At 31.1% G+C, this 24,947-nt stretch overlaps 2 protein-coding genes across 3 annotated transcripts; one reads left to right on the forward strand and one right to left on the reverse strand.

The window, feature by feature from the left end:
* Nucleotides 1-7,311: 7,311 nt before the first annotated feature.
* Nucleotides 7,312-9,305, reverse strand: LOC102611340 (ethylene-responsive transcription factor ERF114-like). The gene is made up of 3 exons (XM_015527231.2): nt 9,222-9,305; nt 8,552-8,798; nt 7,312-8,193 (listed from the first exon to the last, which is right to left on the reverse strand). Exons 1-3 carry the CDS (start codon nt 9,303-9,305, stop codon nt 7,460-7,462), a joined length of 1,065 nt encoding a protein of 354 aa, XP_015382717.2. The 3' UTR covers nt 7,312-7,459.
* A 12,633-nt stretch (nt 9,306-21,938) lies between these two features.
* On the forward strand, nt 21,939-24,660 carry LOC102624373 (N-alpha-acetyltransferase MAK3). Of its 2 annotated transcripts, XM_025094284.2 has the most exons (5): nt 21,939-22,184; nt 22,273-22,393; nt 23,060-23,115; nt 24,142-24,383; nt 24,495-24,660. In XM_025094284.2, the coding sequence occupies exons 1-5, from the start codon at nt 21,993-21,995 to the stop codon at nt 24,496-24,498; spliced, it is 615 nt and encodes a 204-aa protein (XP_024950052.2). In that variant the 5' UTR covers nt 21,939-21,992; the 3' UTR covers nt 24,499-24,660. The 2 variants fall into 2 exon arrangements, with proteins under 2 accessions (XP_024950052.2, XP_006468898.2); XM_006468835.4 differs by having other exon boundaries at nt 22,273-22,318; nt 24,142-24,660.
* Nucleotides 24,661-24,947: the final 287 nt, after the last annotated feature.

Genomic DNA, 24,947 nt, shown 5'->3' on the forward strand with positions numbered 1-24,947 from the left:
AAGTAATAAAGTGATGAATATTCAAGATCGTCTCCACATGAATTGATGTCACTCGAAATATTATAACAATCACAATAGTACAAATCAACTTAAGGCTGAAGTTAACAATAGCAAATTGAGTTCTATCGTAATTGGTGATAGTGAGAGAATAAAGTAAAACAAAACCATAATGAAATAAACTAAATTAAATGTGTCTAAAATTCAATTGAGATTATGGTAGTTGAATGATCAAACTCTCTTTATGCGTTGACCGTTTTTCATCAAGTTGACTCCAATTGTTACGGCAAGTGTTGCAGCACTAGGCAGAATTAATCTGCATCCTCAACTGTCGCATATTGGAACTCTCATACCCTTAAATATATTAGCAATGACCAGTTGCTAGTCTACTCATGATATGGCTTTATGACCCTTTTTATCTCTCCACCCTACAAGGTGATCACCTATGTCTAGTGTGTCACAAATCTTAACTTCAAGTATTGCCCTTATGGGATTCAAGATAACTTAATCCAGGAAACTTAACTTAAGATCAAGTAATACTCTAATAATATCTACTAAGACATGCCATTTTGCTGCTCTATCTTAACTGGAACTATTAAATGTGTGGTCAACCAAAATAACAGTTATATTAATAATAGCTACTAGAGTAAAATGCTACAGTAATGACATAACAACACATAAGAACAGTCAAGAACTCATTGGATTGTTTGTCACAAAACTACAAACAAATCTAGTTCATATTCTGAATAAGAAAAACAAACATAAATATGTTGTTCACAGGGTACATTAGAACAATCAAAGGAAGAAGATAAATATAAGTTGAGCACGGTGAAAGACGAATCCAAATAATTCTACAAGACTCCTCAATGTTGCCAAAACAACACTCTTCAATTCTGATCTTCTTCTCATTTCCTTTCTAATGATTCTAATGATAATTCCCTTGCCGCATTTCTATGTGGTGTACGCCTCCCTTTTATACTGCAAAATTAGGGTAAACAAAAGACCATGGGCGTGCATGAGTTAAATTACGAAACATGTAAATCGCAATTCTGCAGTTGACCCGCGCCTAAGTTTTCTCTCGCATTGCTCCCAGATTGCTACAAGACTGGTTGCTCTAACATCCGCTACAACACTGCACTATTCCCGATTGTGCTTTACTTCTTTTGCGACCATCTTCTTTCCTCCTCTTGTTCATCCACTGTCTCACCATCCCTTCATGAATTAAGATTTTCTGAAAACCTACAATTATGCACTTGTTTTTAGTACAAATTACTTTGATTTAAACAAAACTTATTAAGACTCAACTAAAATGAATGTTTATGCAAAATATAACCAAAATATAATAACAACACCTTATTTGTTCTCTAAGTTATCTTGATTTAAGTCTAGAATTGATGTAATAACTCTCATTTCATAGAGTTATCAAAGGTCATATATACCACCCTTTATTTCTCTGAGTTGTCTTTCTAGATCATCAACGTAGAACACTAATGTTGGTGGTTGTATTTCCAAAAATATATGTAAGTTACAGCTTTGTGTCTAGCCTCTCAAGTGAAATTTCACTCACAAAATGTTTTTAAGATGTCTGAATAGAATCTTCCTTATTGAGGTGCTCATGATGGATAATGATGAGAAAAACACAATTATCAAACACATTTAAGCAAGAAACATGATAACGTCTATCATTCAAGACAATCAAACAATTCAAACGGTAAAATAACAGTGAAAACTTAAAACACTTATTAAAAACTTAATCAAGATTTGGTGGGTCATTTAAATTTATTTCGGTACTTTCTTCACGTGGTTGGCATCCAAAATATAGTTTTAATCTCTGTCCATTAAATTTAAATATGACACTGTTATTTGGATTCTCAATTTCTACGGCCCCATACAGATATACATATTTTTTACAACAAATGGATCACTCCACTTTGACTTTAACTTTCCTGAAAACAAATGAAGACGAAAATTATAAAGCAATACTTTTGACCAATCTCAAATGTTTTTCAAAAAATTCGTTTATCATGAAAAGTTTTTGTTCTTACCTTAATAATTCTTGAATTTTCGTATGCACCATTTCTTAATTCCTCAAGTTCATTCAATTGCAATTTTCGCATTACCAGCATCATCCAAATTTGAATTAAAAGCTTTAATAACCCAAAATAATTTATACTCAAGTTCAACAGATAAGTGACAATGTTTACCATAAACTAGCCGATAGGGTGACATTCCTAAAGATGACTTAAATGCAGTATGGTAGGCCCATAGTGCATCAGTTAGTCAAAGAGACCAATCTTTGCAGTTTGGGTTAACTGTCTTTTCTAAAAAAAAATTTATCTTCTTATTTGCTAATTCAACTTGACCATTTCTTTGAGGATGATAAGGGGTAGTAATTTTATGAGTAATTCCATATTTTTTCATTAAAGACTCAAATGACTTATTACAAAAATGTTTTCCTCCATCACTGATAATGATTTGAGGAATTCCAAATCGACTTAAAATGTTTTCTCTTAAAAATTTAACCACAGTTTTGCTATTATTATTTCAACAATAAATTGCTTCAATCTATTTTGAGACATAATCAATTGCATCTAATATGTACACAAATCCAAAAGATTGTGGAAACGGACTCATGAAATCAATTCCCCAACAATCAAATATTTTAATCTCAAGTATGGGATTTAAGGGCATTATGTTTCTTTTAGTAATTGATCACAATTTTTGACAATTTTCACAAGTTTTGTAAAATTCATTTGTGTCTTTCAATATGGTAGGCTAATAAAATCCACATTGCAAAATTTTAGCTGTAGTTTTTCTTGAAAAAAAGTGTCCACCACATGCTTCAAAATGACAAAAATTAATGACACTACTTACCTCATTATCATAAATGCATCGCCAAAAATTTTGATCAAGACAATATTTGAACAACTAAGGATCATCCCAATAAAATTTCTTCAACCAATAATTTCTTCTTCTCTTGAGTATTCCATTGCAAAGGCATTTTACCTGTAACAAAGAAATTAACAATATTAGCATATCATGGCATTGAAGTAACAGAAAATAAAAATTCATTCAAAAAGGAGTCATTGATGAGTGTTATGTCAGTGCAGAATTCATATGTGAGTCTTGATAAATGATCAACAACGACATTTTCGGCACCCTTTTTATCTTTGATGGTGAGCTCAAATTCTTGAAGTAACAAAATCTAATGAATTAGTCTTGGTTTGGCATCCTGTTTAGTCATCAAATAACTTACAGCAGCGTGATTAGTAAAAACAACAGTTTTAAAACCAAGCAAATATGAACAAAATTTGTTTAATGCAAACACCACAGCAAGTAATTCTTTTTCAGTTGTCGAATAATTCATTTGAGTACTATCCAAAGTCTTATTCGCGTAATAAATCACAAACGGCTTACCATCCCTTCTTTGTCCTAAAACAGCTCCAATAACAAAGTCACTTGCATCACACATTAATTTCAAAATTTTCATGTTTGTCTACAATAAATCAAAATATAAAATATGGATAAAATTAAATAGAAAATAATTTAATTTCTATAATTAAAAATAGAATTTGATTAAATCATATGTATTTCTTAAGAGTTTCACCTTCCCCTAACTATTAGTGTTTAGTTAAAAATAATTGAAATAAAGGGAATTGTTAAAATTAAAAATAATAATTAAAAATAAAACTAATTTTATTTATTGAAAATATATTACAAAGAGAGATGAGAAGAAGAATTTGAGGGGAAAGAAAAGAAGAAAATGTGTGGAGATGTGTGTTCCCCCCTATTTATACTAATACAAGATTAATCAACACCACATAAATAAATAAAACTAATTACATCTTAGCTTTACATTTGTCCCACTAATAAAACATAAACCTAATTTAATCCACTCAAGCACGTCCAACACATTCCATTAACAATTACGATACCTAACATAGTAAAAACTTATAATTTCACAAGTACCACATTTTTAATTTTCAAACTTATAAATTTACAACAAAAGTGGCGGATCCTCTTTGACAATGACATAATTTCTCAGACTTTCAGAATCCAAATTTGACATCTATACATTTGTTTGGAGCCTTAAATTGTGTGAAATTATTATTTTTACCTAATAAACATACAAAAATACACAAAATCAAATATTTAAAAAATAATTAAAAATTCATAATATGTTACATAATTACAAAGGTAAATTATATTATAAGCACAAAATAACATTTTTACTCCTTAATAAGCATACAATTTTTAACACTAGTCAATGGTGCATCTGTCCCACATAAGTTTTTCTCTTTAATCTAATGCTCCGAAGTAAAATTTTAACTCATTCAAGTGTTTCGACAAGTGCAATGCGGAGAGGACAGTGGCAATAGTGGAGTTGTAGTTCAAGATCCCGACAGGATGAGCAGCATTTATAGAGGACACGTTTGTTATCTGCCAGCCTGTCCACAAATGTATCCACTGCTTAAGCCGCCATTGCCTTGTGTTGCGCCTGCTTCATGGAACACATGGCGAAAAACGCCTTGATACTGACCTTCAGGTGACGAGGATATGGTGTCTCGTGGCAATGGTGTTGCACAATGGGGTGGTGGTGGAGTAGGGTGTTGCATGGCAGAGGAAGATGACGTGGTGGTGGAGCGTCTTGTTCATGAGAGAGAAGAGAGAATGAGAAAGTCAAACTCGAGGGTTATTGCAAACCCATATAAACTCATGAGAGGGGTCGCATTTAATTTATGCGGGTGTTACTATATTATAATTTAGTCTAATACAATACCTAATAAAGCCCAAACATGATATAGTATTAATATAATACAATACATACTCTTAAGGTGTGTTTGACACACTGTATTGTATTATATTGTATTGCATTAGCACTATATTATAACAATATTATACAATGTTTGGTGCTATACTGTACTGTATTAATTTTTAATTATGTTATATTGTGATGTATTAATTTTTTGTGATTAATTTAAATTATATATTATATTATTATTAATTTTAAATTAATATTATTCAAATTTATTCAAATTCAAATTTTTATTATTAGTTATATTAAATTATAAATTTATTAATAAATTACAATGTAAAAATAAAAAATAATATAATATTACAAATTAAAATTAATATAATATTATTGAATAATAATATTATTAATTTATTAATTTATATTAATAATTATAATGTAAAAATAAAAATTAACATTATATAATATTTTATTAAATTAAAATTTTATATTTATTTTTTATTATTATTATAAAATAAAAGTAAAAGTAAACGTAAAAAAAAAAAATCCAACTGCTGCATTAGCCACCCACTTTAATCCCTTACAAATTTATTCCAAACATAAAGTTAGTATTATTTTACTACAAATAATATTTTATGCACTATAATACAATAATAATGTAACAAACGTATCCTTAATTCAGCGTTATGAGGGGGTTCAAAGACGGGTCAAACACGCGCCTACTGACTAGTGTACAAGTTACTCATTTACGGCTGCACTAGGGACAAAAGGCAAAGTATTTCTAGAAGCCTGTAGTGTTTTTTTTTTTTTAATATGCTTCGAGCTTGTAGTTAGCTGGCTCTTTTTGGCCTTGATTCACCCTGTGATGTGACGCGTAATTCATTGAAGCTATCAATTAGTACGAAGAATAACTAATATGATATGCAATTAAACACTCCAATGTCATTGTCTCATTGCAGCAACGATCATGAGTCTCTTGTTAATTTATTACATTTACATTAATCAATCAATGGTTTGTTCTACTTTAGCACCCAATCAAGATGAGTTAAGAACTCACCAAATCAAAGTACGAATGCATTAGGATTTAGGCAATTGGCAATTGCCGCAAAAATTGACGGGCAGAGCCGAAAGCGCTTCGATTTTAACAAAGTTTGTGTCACGACATCAACCCATCACTTCACAACTTGGCATATATGGTACACCTTTGCGGCCGGAATCTATTTTTATACACAGATTTATTGAGCCATACATATATTTTGCAAAGGGAGATGCACCTCAGCGGCAACATCATTTTTAATTTACCGCACGATCGAACAAAGCTATAAATAGCAACTCGATGGATCCCTTGCTAGTTCTTTATATTATCTTCTTCAGTTCAAACATTACATGTTTGCATAGAAGCTTCTATATATGACTTTTACTACGTCCCACTACAAGTATGCTTTCTTTTGTAGCCTTCTGCACGGTTAGTTGTACAAGAGTTTGATACTTAATTAGACTTAGTATTACTGTTTGCCCATCTCTAGCATGTGCATGTGTGTAAAGTACATAAAACTCATACTAAGGGTAGTTTTTCGTCTGTCTCAACTCTTATGGTTTTTAAAGGTTTTGTATCACATCTGCATTTATATTAATGTGTTGTTATGTATTAAGTGTATATATCAGCACAAAAATGTTCTGATCTTAAAGAAATATTGCGTGGTAGTGTGGTGACAGAGACAAAAGACAAATGCTTTATAATTAAGTGTTTTTCAAACATATAACTAGTTGACCATTATGTTTATACATATAAAAAATGTAAAAAAATTGAGGTAATGTTCTTAGTGATTGCGATGGGCCTCAAACCCTGGTTTCAGTCGTTAGCTATCCAAATGGACTAATAATCGATTGTAATCAAACAGCAACTGAAATTTTCAATTCAACTAATCGCACATGATGTCACTGCTTACAAAATTTCCAGCCATGATCCAAAGTTTTATAGTCGAAGAGATGAAACTAATGGCAAACTGAAGGAGAAACGAGAAGGAACATGCATGACCAAGAATATATCTATACATGCCACTTGGGTTTTGGCCTGGCGGTGAACCACTACTCTCAAAGTTAAGCAGGACTATGAGGATAGTGGTTCAAGTCTCCATAGACTCAACCTCCCTCAATTAAGTAAAAAATTATGTGGAGTTAATTTGTAAGTCTTTCTTCCTTGCGAAATGCAAGTGGAGTAGAGACATCCCTCGTCTGTGAGGGTTATATGTCTGGGCATATATTTCATAGAATTAATGTAATAATGTAAATCTCAATTATATATCTAATTGCAAATATCAGTGTAATGTGTGCTCTAATAACAGTAATCAGTACTAAAAAAAAAAGAATATATCTATACATTAGTGTTGATGTGGTCCAAAATCTTGAACTTTATTAAAGTTTGGAAAAATTATTAAATTGTACGGTTTAAAACCATGTCATTTAATAATTTTTTCGAATTTTAACAAATCTATGATCTAGGATTAGAATATATACACACACATTATATTATTTAACAAATCAAGTGAAAAGTGTAAGAATTAATCAAGTGCCATATGTGTGCACAATTAATCAAATCATCTGCATGCGTTCTTGAACAAGCATAAATAAATATTTCATACATCTCAAATTTAAATAAAAGCATTGTATTTTTGCTCCAAAAGGGTATTAGTTTAATAATTAATTAAGCTACTCCTTTTGGTTATTGCCACTTGAATTCCTCTCCTGCTCATCAAGAGCAGTAGTAGTAGTAGTATTTGAAGCAGCAGCGGAAGAAAAGTTACCCACTTGAGAAGACGAGGATGATGAAAGCCTAAACAGCTCTTGTTCCAGTTGATTTTGATGATGAGTTTGAGACATTGATGATGAGGATGATGTCGATGAACTACTACTTGATGGAAACATCAACGGTGGATAATCTTGACCGTAGTATAGAGCCGGGGCAGCATATTGATTAACAGCGTTATCAATATTGTTACTAGAGAGCAGTTGTGCATATTGGAAAAGATTAGGAAACGTCTGATGATGATCGTATGATGGAGAATAATGAGGCATCATATGATGATGAGAAAGAGCAGGAGGAGAAGGTACTTGTGGTAGAGGATTATTAATAATAACAGATTGAGGTTGCTGAGAAATAACTGTGGGTGAGTTATTATTGTTCTTACTGGAAGCAGCAATGTTGATATAGCCCAAATGATGAAGATCAGGTGGTGCTTGAACGCGTTCAGGAAAATTGAGCTTGGCTTTGCTGCCTTTGAACCTAAGAGCGGCTGCATCATAAGCAGCGGCGGCTGCTTCTGCTGTTTCAAAAGTACCAAGCCAGACTCTAGCCGCCTTATTTGGGTCTCGGATTTCGGCTGCCCACTTCCCCCATGGTCTTTGTCTTACACCTCTATAGTGTCTTCTTCTGAGGATGTTTCCTTCAAGATACAAATCATCATCCATCATCAATTTCACATTTATATTATCTTATCATAAATTAGGTCAAAACTATACAACAATAATGCAAGCTTTTTTGGTGCAGGATTGTTTGACCGCAGTGATTTTCAAATAGCCGCCATCCTAGCTCGAGTCATTCCTCAAATAAGCATGTCTTTGCACTTAAATACATTTCTCTAACTTATACACACACTTCTAAGAGCATAAAGGAAGAATATGTCAAGGACAAAGATCCGAATACTAGCTAGTAAACTGAAGCAACTAAATTTGGTAAAAGAAACTGGAATTAATATATATGATCCTACATAGTTACTAGCACCAATATATGCATTAATTTACCTTGATCTTGAGTACCTTGTGATGTGTTTTGTCCATGAGACGGTCGGTAGCCGGCGCTGGTGGCGGTGACGTGGACAGCAGATCCTGGAGGCACGGTGGCAGCAGAACTATCAAGTACTTGTGCCTGATGAGATGACTGGTTGACAGAAGATGAGATTTCATCTTCCTTTTTCTCCTCTGATACATCAAAAGGAAGAGGCCTCTTGCCATGTCTTCGATCCACCTTGTTAATTCTCGCTCTGACCAGCTACGCTATATATACTCGCCTTTTCACTTCTAGTCAGTCAAGCTATTATTTGATCGAACAGATCATCAAGTAAGATCTGGGGGGTTGCGATCGTGATTGTGATTGAAAAATCAACGAGACCAAGAAAAGAGATCGGGGAAGAGAGAGGGAAAGAAAATAGAAATAAAGGCACAGAGAAGCGAAAACAAGGGTTGCTTGTAGGGTTTTCATTGCTGCACGTTAAAGGATGGTTATATTTGTCACTTGCAAGAGCTGAAAAGTTGTAAAGATGTGTACAATATTATTATTCGTTTTCAGAGAGAAAATGATTTCCTAGTTAGACATGTAACTTGTGGAGATCATGCTGGCTTTTGTGGGCCTTACACGTGGCGTTTTGCTCATCTAAGAGAAGGGGGTGTAGCTGTCAATGAACGTTGAATTCACCATGTGGATTGCATTTCGAATAAGATGTGAAAATTGTTGTTCAGACTTAAGTTGCACTTTCAGTATCACCACCATTGAAAACATGTTCGCTTGCAAGCTGTTGGCTGCTTTTATTGTTAATTCGTCTAAAACTCATCTGCAAGATGATGTGTCGAATCGACATAGGCCTTTTTCACAGGATACAGTCCGGACGAATCTTCAAGAAAAACTAACATTTATTTATTCTTTTTTATCGTACTGACCTTTTGTTTTTATTCGACATAATTTTTACACAATAATTTTATATAAAGAGACCCGATAATTTACACTAAAAATAATTTAGAGAGTCCCAAGAATTTACGTCTCCAGAATTATCTTTTGTACATTTATTAAAGTTGTCGTTGAATTATAGACTCACTTAATTATAATGTATGACATCATATCTTACCAATTAAGAATGTTTTCTATGCATAGGTTGGCATTATTTAAAATTTTGGATAATTATTATTTTATAGACATAGTTCGTTAAAATAATTAAAAAAACTATGATTAAAAATTTTGATCTCTTATTATATATATAGTTCTTTTCTCGTGTGGATACTCCTCTTTTTTTTTTTTTAATACAGACACATTATTAAGTTATATTTTAATAAACTCAGTGCAGACACGTTAAATAATATGGCTTTAGAGTGAAGTATACACTAATTCTATTAAATCATAGGGGTTAACAGCATGTCCGCATAAAATAAAAATGAGGGCACCTGCATCAATTCTGAAGCTCATTTTCTCACTCGCCGATGTCATTTTTAAATTCACTTAGTTAGAAAAATGACAGGGATAATATACCATCTTAAACAAGCACTGGGGAGAAGTAGGATGAGCTAATTCTACATAATCAAATAATTTTGAGAAAAAAAAGATGAAATTTTCATTAATAACCGATGCGTTTTGTATTTATGACTCTTTTCTATTATTTGCTACGTTGTTAAGATAAAAATACAATTTTCATTAATAACCGATGGGTTTTGTATCTATGACTCTTTTCTATTATTTGCTACGTTGTTAAGATAAAAATACATATATCACCTAAAAATGATAGGTATTTAATTAAAAGCTAGAGGGGCATCGTATTGAGTTGTAACTCCAATTCTAATATCGTTTAGTATGAGACGAAGTGTAAGATAATATTTTGTATGAATAATGAAATATGAAATTGGGTCTTCTATGTGTGATAAAGTGTAAGATTGAATCTTATGTCAAAATTTATTATAATAAGGACTTTTTTGTCTCTTTACACTTTTAAGGGTTCTAAATAATATTATTTTGATTAAATAGGTTAAGGCTAAGGCTCCTTTTGGGCATTATTTTTCCTTTTAAATATACCTTGAACCCTTTCTAAAAGGGTAAATTGAAAAAATTTGGTCACGTTTTAAATAAAATAAAATGGTAATATTTTGGTAATAAGAATGATATTTAATGCATTTCGGAGACTTGGTTCAAGTCCCAACAACCACTAAGCCCCCTTAATTTAATTGTTTAGGTTCGTTAAGGTATTCTATATAAAAATATTTAATAAAAGTAATAAACATTATTAAAAATTTGTGACAAAAATTTGTGACTTCCTGCTTCCAAAGCGAAGAATATTTCAAGAATATTTATTATCAAAACTTCATTGTAATGAGTTTAATTACTAATGAGGGAGGATTAAACGAAAAATTTGATGAAAAAATAATATATTTACAAACAAAGCAAGAATTATGTTTTTAAAAACAAAAGAAAGAGCAAGGATTAGTTCAAATAGAAATGTATTATGAGTGTGTGTGTGTGTGTGTATTGATACGCGGGGTAAGATGGGATGAGATGAGATGAGATATGATATGATTGGATGTGATAGGATTACATTTAATAGTTTCTTCATTTTATGTTTTGTTTAGTGTAGCGTAGGATTGGATATATTGCAAATCTTTTATTGTTATAAACTTATAATATTAAAAATAAAATATTTTATTGTTAAAAAATGTAATATATAGCAATTATTTTATTAAGTATTTTTGTAATGAATTATATTTATGTAATTTTTATTATTTATTTCTTAATAAATAAATATTAAAATTTATTTACTTATAAAAATACGAAAAAAAATATTTCTTTTTTTTACATTATAAAATATATATCTTAATTATATAAAAAAAATTGTGATTTTGATGCTTGAGTTTGATAAAATTTTAATCTCTTAGTAGATATATAGTTCTTTTCTCGCACGGATGCTCACATATTCTTTTCATATTGATATATTATTAAGTCATACTTTAATAGAGTCAATGCAAACACGTTATTAAATAATATGGCTTTATAGTAAAGTAAACACTTATTCTATTAAACCATATGGCTTAATAGCGTGTCTATATAAAATAAAAATGAGGGCACGTGAATCAATTCTAAAGCTCGTTTTCTCACTCACTGATATCATTTTTAATTTCACTTAGTAGAAAAATGACAAAGATAGCATACAATCTAGAATGAGCGCTAGCGAGAAGTAGGATCAGTTGATTCGAACAGAATCAAATGATTTTGAGAAAAAGAAAAATGATGAAAGAGTTGTAACTCCAATTCTAATATTTTTAAAGAGATGAAATGCAAGACAATATTTTGTATGAGTAATGAAATATGAAATTGGGTCTTCTATGCCTGACAAAGTGTAAGATTGAATCTTATGTCAAAATTTATTATAATAAGATTTTTTTTGTCTTTTTACAGTTTTTAGGGTTCCAAACAATATTATTTTGATTAAATAGGTCAGGGATGAACCCAGCTAAGGCTCCTCTTGGGCCATTATTTTTCCTTTTAAATATACCCCGAACCCTTTCTTCTAAAAGAGTAAAATAAAAAAAAATTGGCCACATTTAAAATAAAATAAAATGCTAATATTTTGCTAGTAAGAATGCTATTTAATTCTATATAAAAATATTTAAAAAATAATAAATATTAGGAATATTATCCACCGTCGTTTTCGAAGCCCAGATGAAATTATCATTTTATTCTTATGACGTCAGCGCCGCTCCCCACCTGAACTTAAATTGTTTTGCACATTTCCAACTCCATTTTCAATCTGTTAAGAGTTTGCTAACGTCATAAGAATAAAATGATAATTTCACCTGGGCTTCGAAAACGACGTTGTTTAGGATCTATAATAACAAAAAAAAAAAGAAAGCATAGTGGTCCATCATCACAGCAAGCAACGAAAACAGCCATAGTTTATTCCCCACCACCATGCATGAACAAGCAACAAAATCCCGCCATTTTTCTTATAGTTTCCATGCATTTTCATCAATGAACCACGCTTAAGTTTCAAATCTTTTGTTAATTCAAAGATTCAGAGGCATTGACGAAAGTAGTGAGTTATTGAGAAGTCGCGACGTTTTGGGTTTTGGGGGGTTTGAAGCTACAATCAAGTAAGTTTTGTTTTATTTACTTATTTTCATTTAATTTTTCGAATGAAACAATATTTTTGAAACAATGTCTATTGATTATTGTTAATCGCTGTTACTGGAAACCCTAGAATATAGATTAAGTCGATTTGTAACAAATTTGTTAGGGGTAATGATAAATTGAGGAGTAATATGTTGTTTTCGACTGTTGAGATGCAAATGCATGAAGATTGTGCTACTATAGTTGAATGCATTTTTATCCTCTGCCTACTCTTGTATTTCTGCATGTGGTATACGTATAAAATTTGGGGCTTTTGAAAATTTTTAGTTACTAAACTATGAGTCTTGGTTTTTTGAAATACTTTAAACGCTGGCTATATATATCCATATCCCTCAGCCCCTTTGTGAAAATTTGGTTGTTGCATGCAAAATTAGAATGTCTGTGTTTATATAGTTCAGTAACTAATATAGTTCAGGAACTAACATTGTACTATAAATATAAGAAGTTTGAATGATCAATACTTTGCTTTGTTGCAAAACTTAAGAACTATACCAGTGCTGAATCTTTTTTTTTTGGACTCGACAAGTAGAGTTAGTGATATCTTTTCAATGAATGAATAAGACTTTAGGGTTGCTTCAGCCTGATTGCACAGTTGCGAAGATTAAAGATGTTGTTTTAAAGATTACGAGTCCATATGTGTTTGATTCTACTTCAAAAATTATGTTAAACGTTACGACCCCAGAGAATAATGTTAAGAGCACTAGATTCAGATTTTGGGCTAGAATTTTTGCTTAAAATTCATCAGGCTTTGGGTGTTAATACTCTTATAGTTGAAGTTACACTAGTGTTGTACCCTCAGTTTCAAGATTCTACTTTACTACATGTATTATTGGCTAACCTAGGTGTTGCCTGATGAACTGATTAATCAGTTGAATGATTTTGTCGGGGAAAATGCTTCTGTTAGGGTATAAACTACTGTTGGAAAAGAAGTTGTTGAGGGACAAGCTACTGTTAGGGCTAATAAATCTGACGAAGATGCATTACTATCTAACAACTAGAACAGAAATGATTACAACGATGATGATATTAATGCAGAAGTTATGCAAACTGAAGTTGATGGTACTGCTGAAGCTATTTTTGTTGATAAGGACAGTGAAGGCACTGCTGAAGTTGAAATTGATTCTGATTCAAATGGTAGTTTATCCGATGATAATAAGGAGGTAAAAGGGGTTGTTGATTCTTCTGATTATGATATTGAGCTCGGGACTTTCAAATTGACTAATTACATACAACAACATGAGTATAGAGTGGGTGCTGATGGGAAAAAAAAAAGCTAAAATTAGAATATGTGTTTAGAGATGTTGCTCATTTTATAAAGATAGTACATGAGGTGATGATTAGGAAAGGTTTTGCTATCAAAACAGTATTTAGTGAGCCAAGAAGATTTGTGGGTACTTGTAAAGAGACTGGTTGTCCAAGGTATGTGTCTGATGCAAAACTGAATGATGGAACTGGTTTTATATTACGAGAATACAATAAGAAGCATGAGTGCAGACTTACCAGCAAAACAGTCAAAGTTACTTCTACTTGGGTAGCTACTAAAATAAAAAGTCAAGTTGTTGTTGACCCGAATGTGAAAATTGATCTTTTGAAAAATTTTATGCAAGAGACATATGGTTTGAATATTGAAAATATGACATTGTATCGGGTTAGAGAAAAGGCACGAATGGAGGTTTTTTAAGATCATTCGAAGGGATATCAGAAATTGTTTGAGTATGCTGCAGCCATTCACAAAGCTGATCCGAGAGCGATATGTAAGGTATTGTGTGATGATGTTTCTATACCTAACAAGGTGTTATTCCAAAGGTTTTTTGTTTCGTTTCCGGCACAAAGAAATGCATTTCTTAACAGATGTAGACCTTTTATTAGAGTTGATGGATGTCACTTAAAGGGTAAAAATGCTGGAGTATTGTTAGCTACTGTTGGCGTGGATGGCAATAATGAGATTGTCCATTGGCAGTATGTATTTGCGAGATTGAGAATACGGAGACATGGGGATGGTTTATGGAGCACTTGCATAGTTATCTAGATGATGGAAGGCATGTGACTTTTGTTAGTGACAGACAAAAAGGGTTGCTTAATGCTATTGCAAACAAATGGCGCACTACTTATCATAAGGCATGTTCTAAGCATGTTTATGCTAATTTTTCTAAGTCATTTGTTGGTACACAGTTGAAACATTTGTTTTGGAAAGTTACTAAGAGCTGTAACAAGCATGGTTTTGAGGAGGCAATGGCAGAGATAAAGCTATAAAAAAGGTTGTACTTGAATGGCTGGAAAGAGAACTTAATGGTTATAATTGGTCGATGCACACATATGACAGAAATTGCACGGTAGACCGGACTGATAACAATACATCGAAGTGCTTCAACGGCTGGATATTACTTTATCGAGACAAATCATGCTTGATAATGCTTGAAGAAATCATATGTAGACTTATGAAACGGTTTACAAAGAGAAGAAATGAGGCAGCCACTTGGAAAGGACAGCTGACACATAAAGTTTCGAGAGAGTTGGACAAAAAAAGAAAGCTTGCACAGAAAATGATTGTGCAAGCTTCTGGTGAGCTGAATTTTCAAGTCATGGATGCAGCCAGCCTATAATCCACCTAGAAAGTTTATGGTGAAGTTAGAGACTAGAACGTGTGATTGCGGTTATTGGGAAATTGTCAGCCTCCCTTGTCAACATGCGATGGCTGTCATTGGATATGCAAGACATGGAATTGAGGAGTATGTTTCAATATGGTTTACTAGACACGCTTACCTTAATATATATTCAGTGATGTTTAGCCTCCTTCTGCATCAGTGCACATGGGAGCGTACAGGAAGACCATTGATTGATCCACCAATTGTGCAGAAAAAGGTTGGAAGGCCTAAAAAATCCAGAAAATGAGCCTAAGAAAAAGAAAAGAATTTTTTTTGTTATTTGCTCGTTTTGTGGTGGCTCTAACCATAATGTGAGGTCCTGTCCATTAAGGCTATCTGTTGCAAGGGCAAGTATAGCTAAAAATAATAACTCTCAGGTATGGGCAATATATTACTGTCATTTTTTTAATAGTTTATTATTATACATCATATGTAATTGTTATTATTTATTATATGTATACTGTCAACCATAACTGATATTATGCTTTGTAGGCATCAATCACTTCAAGTCAGCCATTAAATGATTTACAACAGGCAATAAAAAGAAGAAAACATGTGCTGACTTGCATGTATATTTCATTTTTTGTGGTTGTCTAGTTTGTTTTATGCATAACGTAAGATTCATTTGAAAATCAATATGTTTTAAAGGCATTGGTAGTAAAGTCAATTGCTTCGGAAGCTGCTGCATCACAAACAACAAGAAAGGTGTTTTTTTTTTGTTTAAGTTCTTTTTGTCTTTTTTTTGGTTTAATTTTTTAAACTAACATAACATATATTTAGATACCAAGTGGTCCAGGTCAGAGTTCTAATACTGGAACGAGGAAAAGAATGGCTCAAGTTGGCTCTGGAGATGCTGGAATTAAAAAAAGGCAATCAAGTCAGGGACTGTCACAATCCGAAAATCTATCTCAGGCTTTAAATGTGACAGGTTTTTTGTAATGATGAATGAGAACAAACTAAAAATATTTGAACTTGCTATTTTGGTTGTTAGTTTTGAATATTGCTGGTTACTTTGGAATATTGCTAGTATGCTGGTTATTTTGGAATATTGCTGGTTATATGGAAGTTCATTGTTACTTGTGCTGTATTTTGATGACATTATTAATGGTTATTTCGGCTGTTTTTTGGATAATTAAATATGTTATTTTTTATTTATTATGGTTGAAGTTATATTATTTACGATGTATTTAAGCACAATCAAGTCTAGGACAATTAGGACATAATTAAGCTCATTTCATTCATGCATATTTTGGACAATTAGGACAATTAGAATATATTACATTTTAGTAAACACAATTGCACAAACAAATACTAGCATAATTATTATGCATTTAAGCCTACCTTCAATGACCCTTAGCCTTTTCTTTATCTTCGCCACATCATCAGCTCGAAAGTTAACTGCATTCACCTCTAAATTGTGATTATCTGTCATCTGGTCACTATTACTAGGGTATATGAGAGCTTCGGTTGTAAACCATTGCCAAAACTTGCATTTAGTGAACTTGCATGGCCAAAACATTGCATTACGATTATGTACATTGCATTACGATTCTGTAGTGTAGTGGAAACCATAGCACATGCCTGCACACCACACCAACAGTGAATTGGAGTGCATTTAACTTTTGTATACGGCTGTCCACTGGCTGCAAAACTTGAATTATAACTTGATGCCATTTTAGAATTTAATGCGTGGATGATGTGTTTGAAAGAATTGTTAAGCAGGTGATATTTGGGTGATGGTTGAGTACTTGTTGTCTTTGAATGAATAAATGTTTGAGTGGTTGAATGAATGGACAATTGTTGGCTTGAATGTTTGGGTGATGGGTTATGGATTGTATGAACAGAATTTTTAGGTTGTATGAGCAAATTTATATGAATGAACTATTGTGAGTTGTGGCTGGTTTGTGAGCAACTTGTATATTTGCTTGAATGGCACAGGTTTCATGCATGCTTGTTACTAAGTTCATGGGTTTATATACCCAAAATTGTAGCCGTTGGGAGGTAACGACTACAATGTTCAATGTATTTTTATTTTTTTTTTTGGCGTTTTAGGGCATGTAATTTTCCATTGTTTTTATGAAATTCTATAAAACTATATGACCTCAAATAATAGTAAAAAAAGTCTAGAGTTACGTACATTAGTATAGTTGACGGATATCCACATATATGATTTATCATATTTTATAACATTAATAAACTATTGGTATGCTGGATAAGATATGATAGAATAGAATGAGATAAGATAAGATAGAATAAGATTGTCTTATATTTAATACTGTCTTGCATTTTAGTGTAGTTGAGGAATAGATTGCATTCTAAAAACTTATTGTTATTATTAAAATTAATTAAAAATAAATGAATATTTATTTAATCATAGTATAATTACATTACTACAAATAAAAACTGGATAAAAATTTAAAATATTTTAAAATTTATTTATAATAATTTATATCATAAGATTACAATTTGTGATTTCTTATTATTATTAACGAAAATTTTTTTGTATTATTTATTACACCAATCAACGTCCATTATTAATTAAACAATAAAATATAAATCTAAATAAATTTTATTTAAATTTATTAAATATATTTTGAATATTTATATAATAATTATTTAATAATCTATAATTTTAGAAAATTTAACTAAATATTTTAAATATTGTTTTTATTATTTAATAACTATATAAGCAAAATAGTATTAAGATATAATAAAAAATTAATTATAATATTAAAATATTATTTAAATAAAAATAATAATTTATTTATAATAAATATCATAAATTAATAATTTTTTAAATATTGATTGTGTGTTATTAAAAACTAATGATAATATTTATTATAATTTATTATTTACATTATTATAAGCAATTTTTTATTACATGTTAATATAATTTTAATATTTATGAATTATTATGTTTAATTGAGTTAACAATATATTATTATAATTTATTATTTATTAATTCAAAATAAATAATTTTTTATCTAATCATAGTTTAATTGAATTATTATAAATGAAGATTCATTTAATATGAATAAAAATATTTTTAATTATAATTAAATGTTTTTATTTGTAACAATTTATATTATGATGTTACTATTTTGTTATAGAAAGTAAAAATATATATATATATATATATATTACTTAATAGTTTAAACTTATCTATAAATTATATAGAAATTATTTAAATAACAATATAAGTAAATATGTAAATTTAAAATAATATTATAATTTGAAGTTAAAAATATAAATTGCAATGTTTATAATAATACATAATTAAAATTAAGTGTGTTATCCTATGAATACTTTAGAATAAAATTTTAGCTTTGAAAACGTAATCTCAGCAGTTAATCTCAGCAGTCTTCCAAGTTCCAAGGACACATTTTTGTTATTATTTAAGATAATATGGTGGGCCCTTGGTTACTTTTCCTAACTTAACATTTTAGTACTAAACATGAAATTAGTCTTCCTATCCCATGAAATTTAACTGCAACAAAATTTTTTTCTTTTTTAGATGAAATTATATGTCTTCCATTAAAAGATTAATAATCGCTTAAAATAAAACGTCACATGGATGTAGCTAAAAGATTACATCAAGTTTAGGTACAACTATAGAATAATACCCAAAATTCAAGCCGAGATTAGGACAATGCCTAAAAATAATTCATAAATTTAAACACTATAAATTTATAACAATTGAAAGGAGACTAAATGATTTCTTAACTTAAGATCTAATGAAGTAATACCAAAGGAACCCTCTTCAACTATTGGAGATGAAACCGTTTTCCAACCGAAAGAAGAAAATTCTTTGTGTCTGGTAATACAACATAATTTAATATATGGAGATTGTTATGTTATATAATGATGTAACGTACATGATTATATAGCAGTCGGATGAAAAATCTAACGCTTGTAAAAATAGAAGATAATAAAATTATATTATTTCTACAACCGTTGGATTTTCATCCAACGGCTACTACATAATCATGTATATTACGTCATTATGTAATATAACAAAAGCCTCAATATATTTATAATCTCATAACACAAACAGGTAATAACAATAAGGGAAATTATCATTGCATCACTTTTATTTTGTCTTATGTTCATCCAACCACTATAAAATTTTAACATGTACTTTGCACTACCTTTTCTTTCACATTTGTATCAACTAACCACTTTTACATTAACTCTATTAAATAATTTTAATAAAATGATAATTTTACCCCAAATAAATTAAAAGACTATTTTATCTTATAAAAACTTTTAAAATTAAAAATTATAATCATAAAAATATCCTTAAATTTAATAAAAAAATAAATCCCAAATAGAAGTGCTCAACTGATTTTTACTAAATTTAGATTTTACAAAATTTTAATAATTATTTTTATTAAAAATTATAAGTTTACAAAATTTTAATATAAATAAATGAATTTATTTATTAAAAATTATAATTTTGTAAAATTTTATTAAAATAACTGAATTTATTTCTTAAAAGAATAAATCCTAAAATTTTAATAATTTATGGAATTTTTATTAAATCCCAAAATTTTATAATTATTTTTATAATTATAATTTTATATTAAATAATTTTTATTAAAAATAAAAATTCTAATTTTGAGATTTATTTTTATTAAATTTATGAATATTTTTATCATTATATTTTTTTATTTTTTTAAATTTTTATAAAATAAAATAGTCTTTTAATTTATTTGGAGATAAAATTATTATTTTATTAAAATTATTTAATAGTGTTAATGTAAAAGTGACTAGTTGATATAAATGTGAAAAAAAAAAAGTGGTGCAAAGCACATGTTAAAATTTTGTAGTGATTGGATGATCATAAGACAAAATAAAAGTGATGTAACGATAATTTTCCTAATAATAATAATAAAAAATCACAAAACCGCAGAAAAAACCACTCTTACTATCCAGCAAAAAGTCTCAAGATCCAGGAATCCCAGCCCCAGGCCATCAGAATCTCGCCCCAAGCCATCGGAACTTCAATGCACCACTATTAAAGCTCTCAACAGCTTCAATACAGGCGTACCCTTCCGATCTGAACACTGACGCGATCCTGGTCCGGACACTGAACCAATACCCTCAGAAGCAGTAATGCAGTATAAAATCATGCAAAATAATACAACTAAGACACACAACTAACACGACACAACATAACAAGAAGCACGATAAAAAAGTTGATACAATAATAAAACAAAATAAAATAGAAAACAAGAAAAGAGAAAAGAAAAGACTACCGGCCGGAGAGGGGAACTCCCTCCCCAGCCAGAACACCTTTTGAACTACTTTCAGCCGTGGTGAGGTGCGTCTGGTGGCGCAGTGATGGCTGGTGGTGGCGCCTGCTGCGGCCGCGGTGGCGGTGGCAGTGAGGTGCAATTAGTTCACAGTTGCTGGAAAAGAAGAGTTGAACAGCGGACCTGAAGGTTTGGTGGTTTGAAATTCTGGCGGTGGCGGCTGTGTAATTACATGCGCGGTGATTGATAAGGTCCGGTGAATTTTATTTGGCCGGTAAAATAATGGTTTGGTAGACATTACCTTTTGTTGGTGGTCTGGCTGTGTTTTTTCTTTTCTCTTTTCCACTTGTACTAATAATTTTATTTTCATCATAATAATAAGAAATCACAAAAAAAAAAAAAAAAACTGCAACCAAACTTGCCATAAAGGTTTGCATAAAGTTTTATCGGACTCTATAATCTGGGCTAAAAGCCCAAGCCGGCCCTCTACTAGCTTTGCATTCGGACTTTGCCTGGTTCTAACTTCAAATAAGATCAAGAAGTTAAGCATGTGGCAAGTAATACTACGTAGACCACTAGACTATTATCAATAATGCTAATCAATGCCATCTTAACATTTTATCCTAATATGCGAATTTAAAATTAAGAGTAATATGATGTAACATTTATTAAGCGATCAATGGTTTTACCCAATTTCAAAATAATTTATTAAATTTTTTTCTTCATTCATCTCATAAATATCACATCATTTGGGATATGTTTTTGAATGATTATTAGTAATAAATTTATAACTACTTTAAATTTTGCGATAAGTAACACATTATTTTCATTTTCTTGTTTATTATGTTCTAATAATACGTATACAAGGAAATTTTGTGATAAATAACATATTATTTTCATTTTCCTATTTATTATGTTCTAATGACAGAATCTTAGTTATATGAAAGTTAGGAGTGATCACCGGTTAGTAGTACAATGGGAAATTAAAATGCAACAAATTTTCACTGGATTTGTATTCTTTTTAAATTTTGTTATAATATTATATTTTCTTCTTTATACACCCTAATTCTGTTTTTTTTTAATTTTTGGAACACTAAGTTAACATAATTCTTAATAAATAATATTAACAACAAAAAAAAATAATATGGTCTCATATAACTATTATATTTATACTATGTTCATGTATTTAAAACTAATTAATAAAATTGCTAGCTAAATATTAAAAAGATAAAAATACACACATGGACACACAAATGAGCTTGCAGTTGGGCCAACTGACCCTCCCGTTCATGGCCCAATATAAAGAGTGTAGTTATAAAAATAGCTCGGTTGATTTAGTAGAAGACATCCTAAGTCACGTTCTCGCGCTCGCCGCTCGCCTTGGAAGCGAACTGAAAGAGACAATGGAACAAGAAGAAGAAGAAGCAAGAATGCACAAAGTGGAGTTCGACCCATCAGAGATAGAGTACGTAAGCTACGGCGGCGAGCATCACCTGCCGTTGATCATGAACCTCGTCGATCAAGAACTTAGCGAACCCTACTCAATCTTCACCTACCGTTACTTCGTCTATCTCTGGCCCCACCTTTCTTTCTTGGTACCGCCCTTTTTCTCTAACTTCGAATTTATTTAATTTATTTTTCTAATTTTAAGTAATGGGTTGGCTTCAATTTGTAATTTGATAGGCATTTCACAAAGGTAAATGCGTGGGGACAGTTGTTTGTAAAATGGGTGAGCATCGAAGTACGTTTAGAGGTTACATTGCAATGTTGGTAGTTATTAAACCTTATCGTGGAAGAGGCATTGGTAATTTTCTTTTTGCTTATAGCAAGTTTAGCATAAATGGGCATTAATTTCTTTCTATATGGAAACGTTATATAAGTCTATATATGCACTGTGCATGTGTTAAGCTGTCTTACTTGATGAAATTTAATTTTTGTTCCAGATATTTATTAATACTTATGATGTTGTTACTTGCTATCTTCGATGATATTGCTTTGAAAATTTGAAATTGAGTGGAATTCGAAATATGTGTTTGTAAGGGCCTGTTGGTTACCATTTTGTAAATATAAGAATGTTTCTGCTAGTATGATTCCAGAACTTTTTTTTTTTAAATCAACATTTTCATTATTAGAATAAACATCATTGAACCCCTGATATTGTTTAGTGAACTAAACTTGAAACTGGTGCATTCACCATGTTTATTTCCAAAGTATGATGAAAATGTCTCCAGGCATTTCGACTTTTGAAGAGTTATATTCTGCTCTTATCTCAAAACTGTTTTCAAGATGTAGAACCTCTGGACTTTGTAGTTTTTTTGGCTCGGAAAAATTTAAAACTGTTTTGTGAAATGATGCTAGTCACCCAGATTCATCTAAGGCCTTAATTAAAATTTAAGGGGACTAGTTGATCATCTTTATGCATTCCACAAGTTTATGACTGATAAAGAATTATGTTTTCTTTGAATCGCAGCGACTGAGCTTGTTACTAGATCGATTAAGGTGATGATGGAATCGGGCTGTGAAGAGGTACATTAGCTTTCTGATTTTGTTCTCATGCATTATGTTTGGTGTCTGCACATCATTCTATTCAATCTATTGTGACTGATAAAGTGACAGAGTTGTGGAGAGAATTTCAATATTAAGTCATGAGACAATTAGCTTTTGTTTCAAGCAACCAAAAACTATCATGTGCTTACACCATGAAAGCATAAAAGTGCAAGAAAAGTTTGAAGTAATGGAATGCATATTGTGAAGAGTGTAGCTGATCCAGTTCCATCTTGTTTTATTAAGAAATGCCTGCATATTGATTTATTGATATTTTCCTTGAATTTGGTCTGAATTTATATAAAAAAAAAAATTCTTCTCTTGTGTGCATTTTATTAGACAAACAAATTGGTTACTAGGAGTTGTATGTTTGTCCTTGCTCACATTTGTACCGACACTCGTCCATGCCTAAAGATAACTATTTTACTGCATAGTATTAAGTGTTCACAGCTTGTGTTTTGAATTAACCATTACTCTTCATGGTTTTCACTTATGCTCACTGATATTTTGCTGGCTAGATGGGTTTGTGCCAGTTATTGGTTTTTATTGAGGTCATATTTTACTGGAAGTTATTGGGAGAGTGGAATATATGGGGAAAAGTTCTCAAATTATGTCTTAGAAATTAGAACTTTACCATTTTTTTTCATTAGTAGAAAACTCTGCTGTGGATGAAAAATGTAGTGGTAAATTTAAGCGACCTCTTTTGGTATGTTCTAATCGTGAGTGGGTACCCGCTGGTTTGTATTTTCATCAACAACTTTCATTGTCAGTTAGGTTTTTGCAAATTGTATAGGCTGTTTCTTGCGCTTTCAGAAATTCAGGGTGATTTCTGATGAATTTTGAAACCATTCGAGTTTTTGCTTATCCAACTTGATCTATCTACATAAATGTTCTTTACTGAGCTTCATGTTGTCAACTGGTCTGTGATGTTCATTTTTTATGCATGTTGGAGCATTGCTCTAGATTGAGTGAGTCATTCGCTAATCATCTCACTAATATTTTCTGAAGGTGACACTGGAAGCAGAAGTCACAAACAAAGGAGCTCTTGCACTATATGGCCGTCTTGGGTTTATTAGAGCAAAACGGCTCTTCCGGTACTATTTGAATGGTGTTGATGCTTTCCGTCTGAAGCTATTATTCCCCTGCCCAGAGATACATCCTTCCCTGTCTATGATGGCAGACAAAGTCGAGAGCCATGGGCATCATGATCACATAGCACCGGAAGAATGTCCAGAACATCATCACATCTCGTAAAATCTGGATCTTCCATCAATGCTTCATTCAACCTCTGCATATTCAATTTATGAACTGTAACATAGATCTGAGTTCTGCTAATCGAGATGTCTATAATCTTTCTGCAGATAGAACCTTTGGAAGCAGATTTCATTCTATTTTGCAAGTTGACATCAGTGTGTTCTTTTTTGTAGTTCCAATGTGCTTTTTAGTTGGTTTAGATACACTTTTAATTTTGAGTAGAATCATTCTAATTTTGAATTTAACTTTCCAAGTGAATGCCTTCTTTTCATTTTTCGCCTGCCCAGTCTCAGGTGCATTATATGTGTAATGCATTTGAGTCAATTGTTTATTGCCCTCTTTTTCACTCATTTTGTTTCCTTCCTTTCTTTTCTATTCCTCTCCTTTCCTATTGTTTCTGCCAACTAAATACCGACTAAGGATGCCTTCGATATTATTTTTTATCTGTTGTTTCTCGTTGTACAAAAATAAAAAATAATAAAATATGTTTGCTAGCAGTTTGCACTGGTGAGTTTTCAATTTTTTATGTGAACAATATGTTCGTATTTTTCATAATTGCC

Source organism: Citrus sinensis, chromosome 2 (genome assembly GCF_022201045.2).
Source record: "Citrus sinensis cultivar Valencia sweet orange chromosome 2, DVS_A1.0, whole genome shotgun sequence".
NCBI classification, from domain to species: domain Eukaryota; kingdom Viridiplantae; phylum Streptophyta; class Magnoliopsida; order Sapindales; family Rutaceae; genus Citrus; species Citrus sinensis.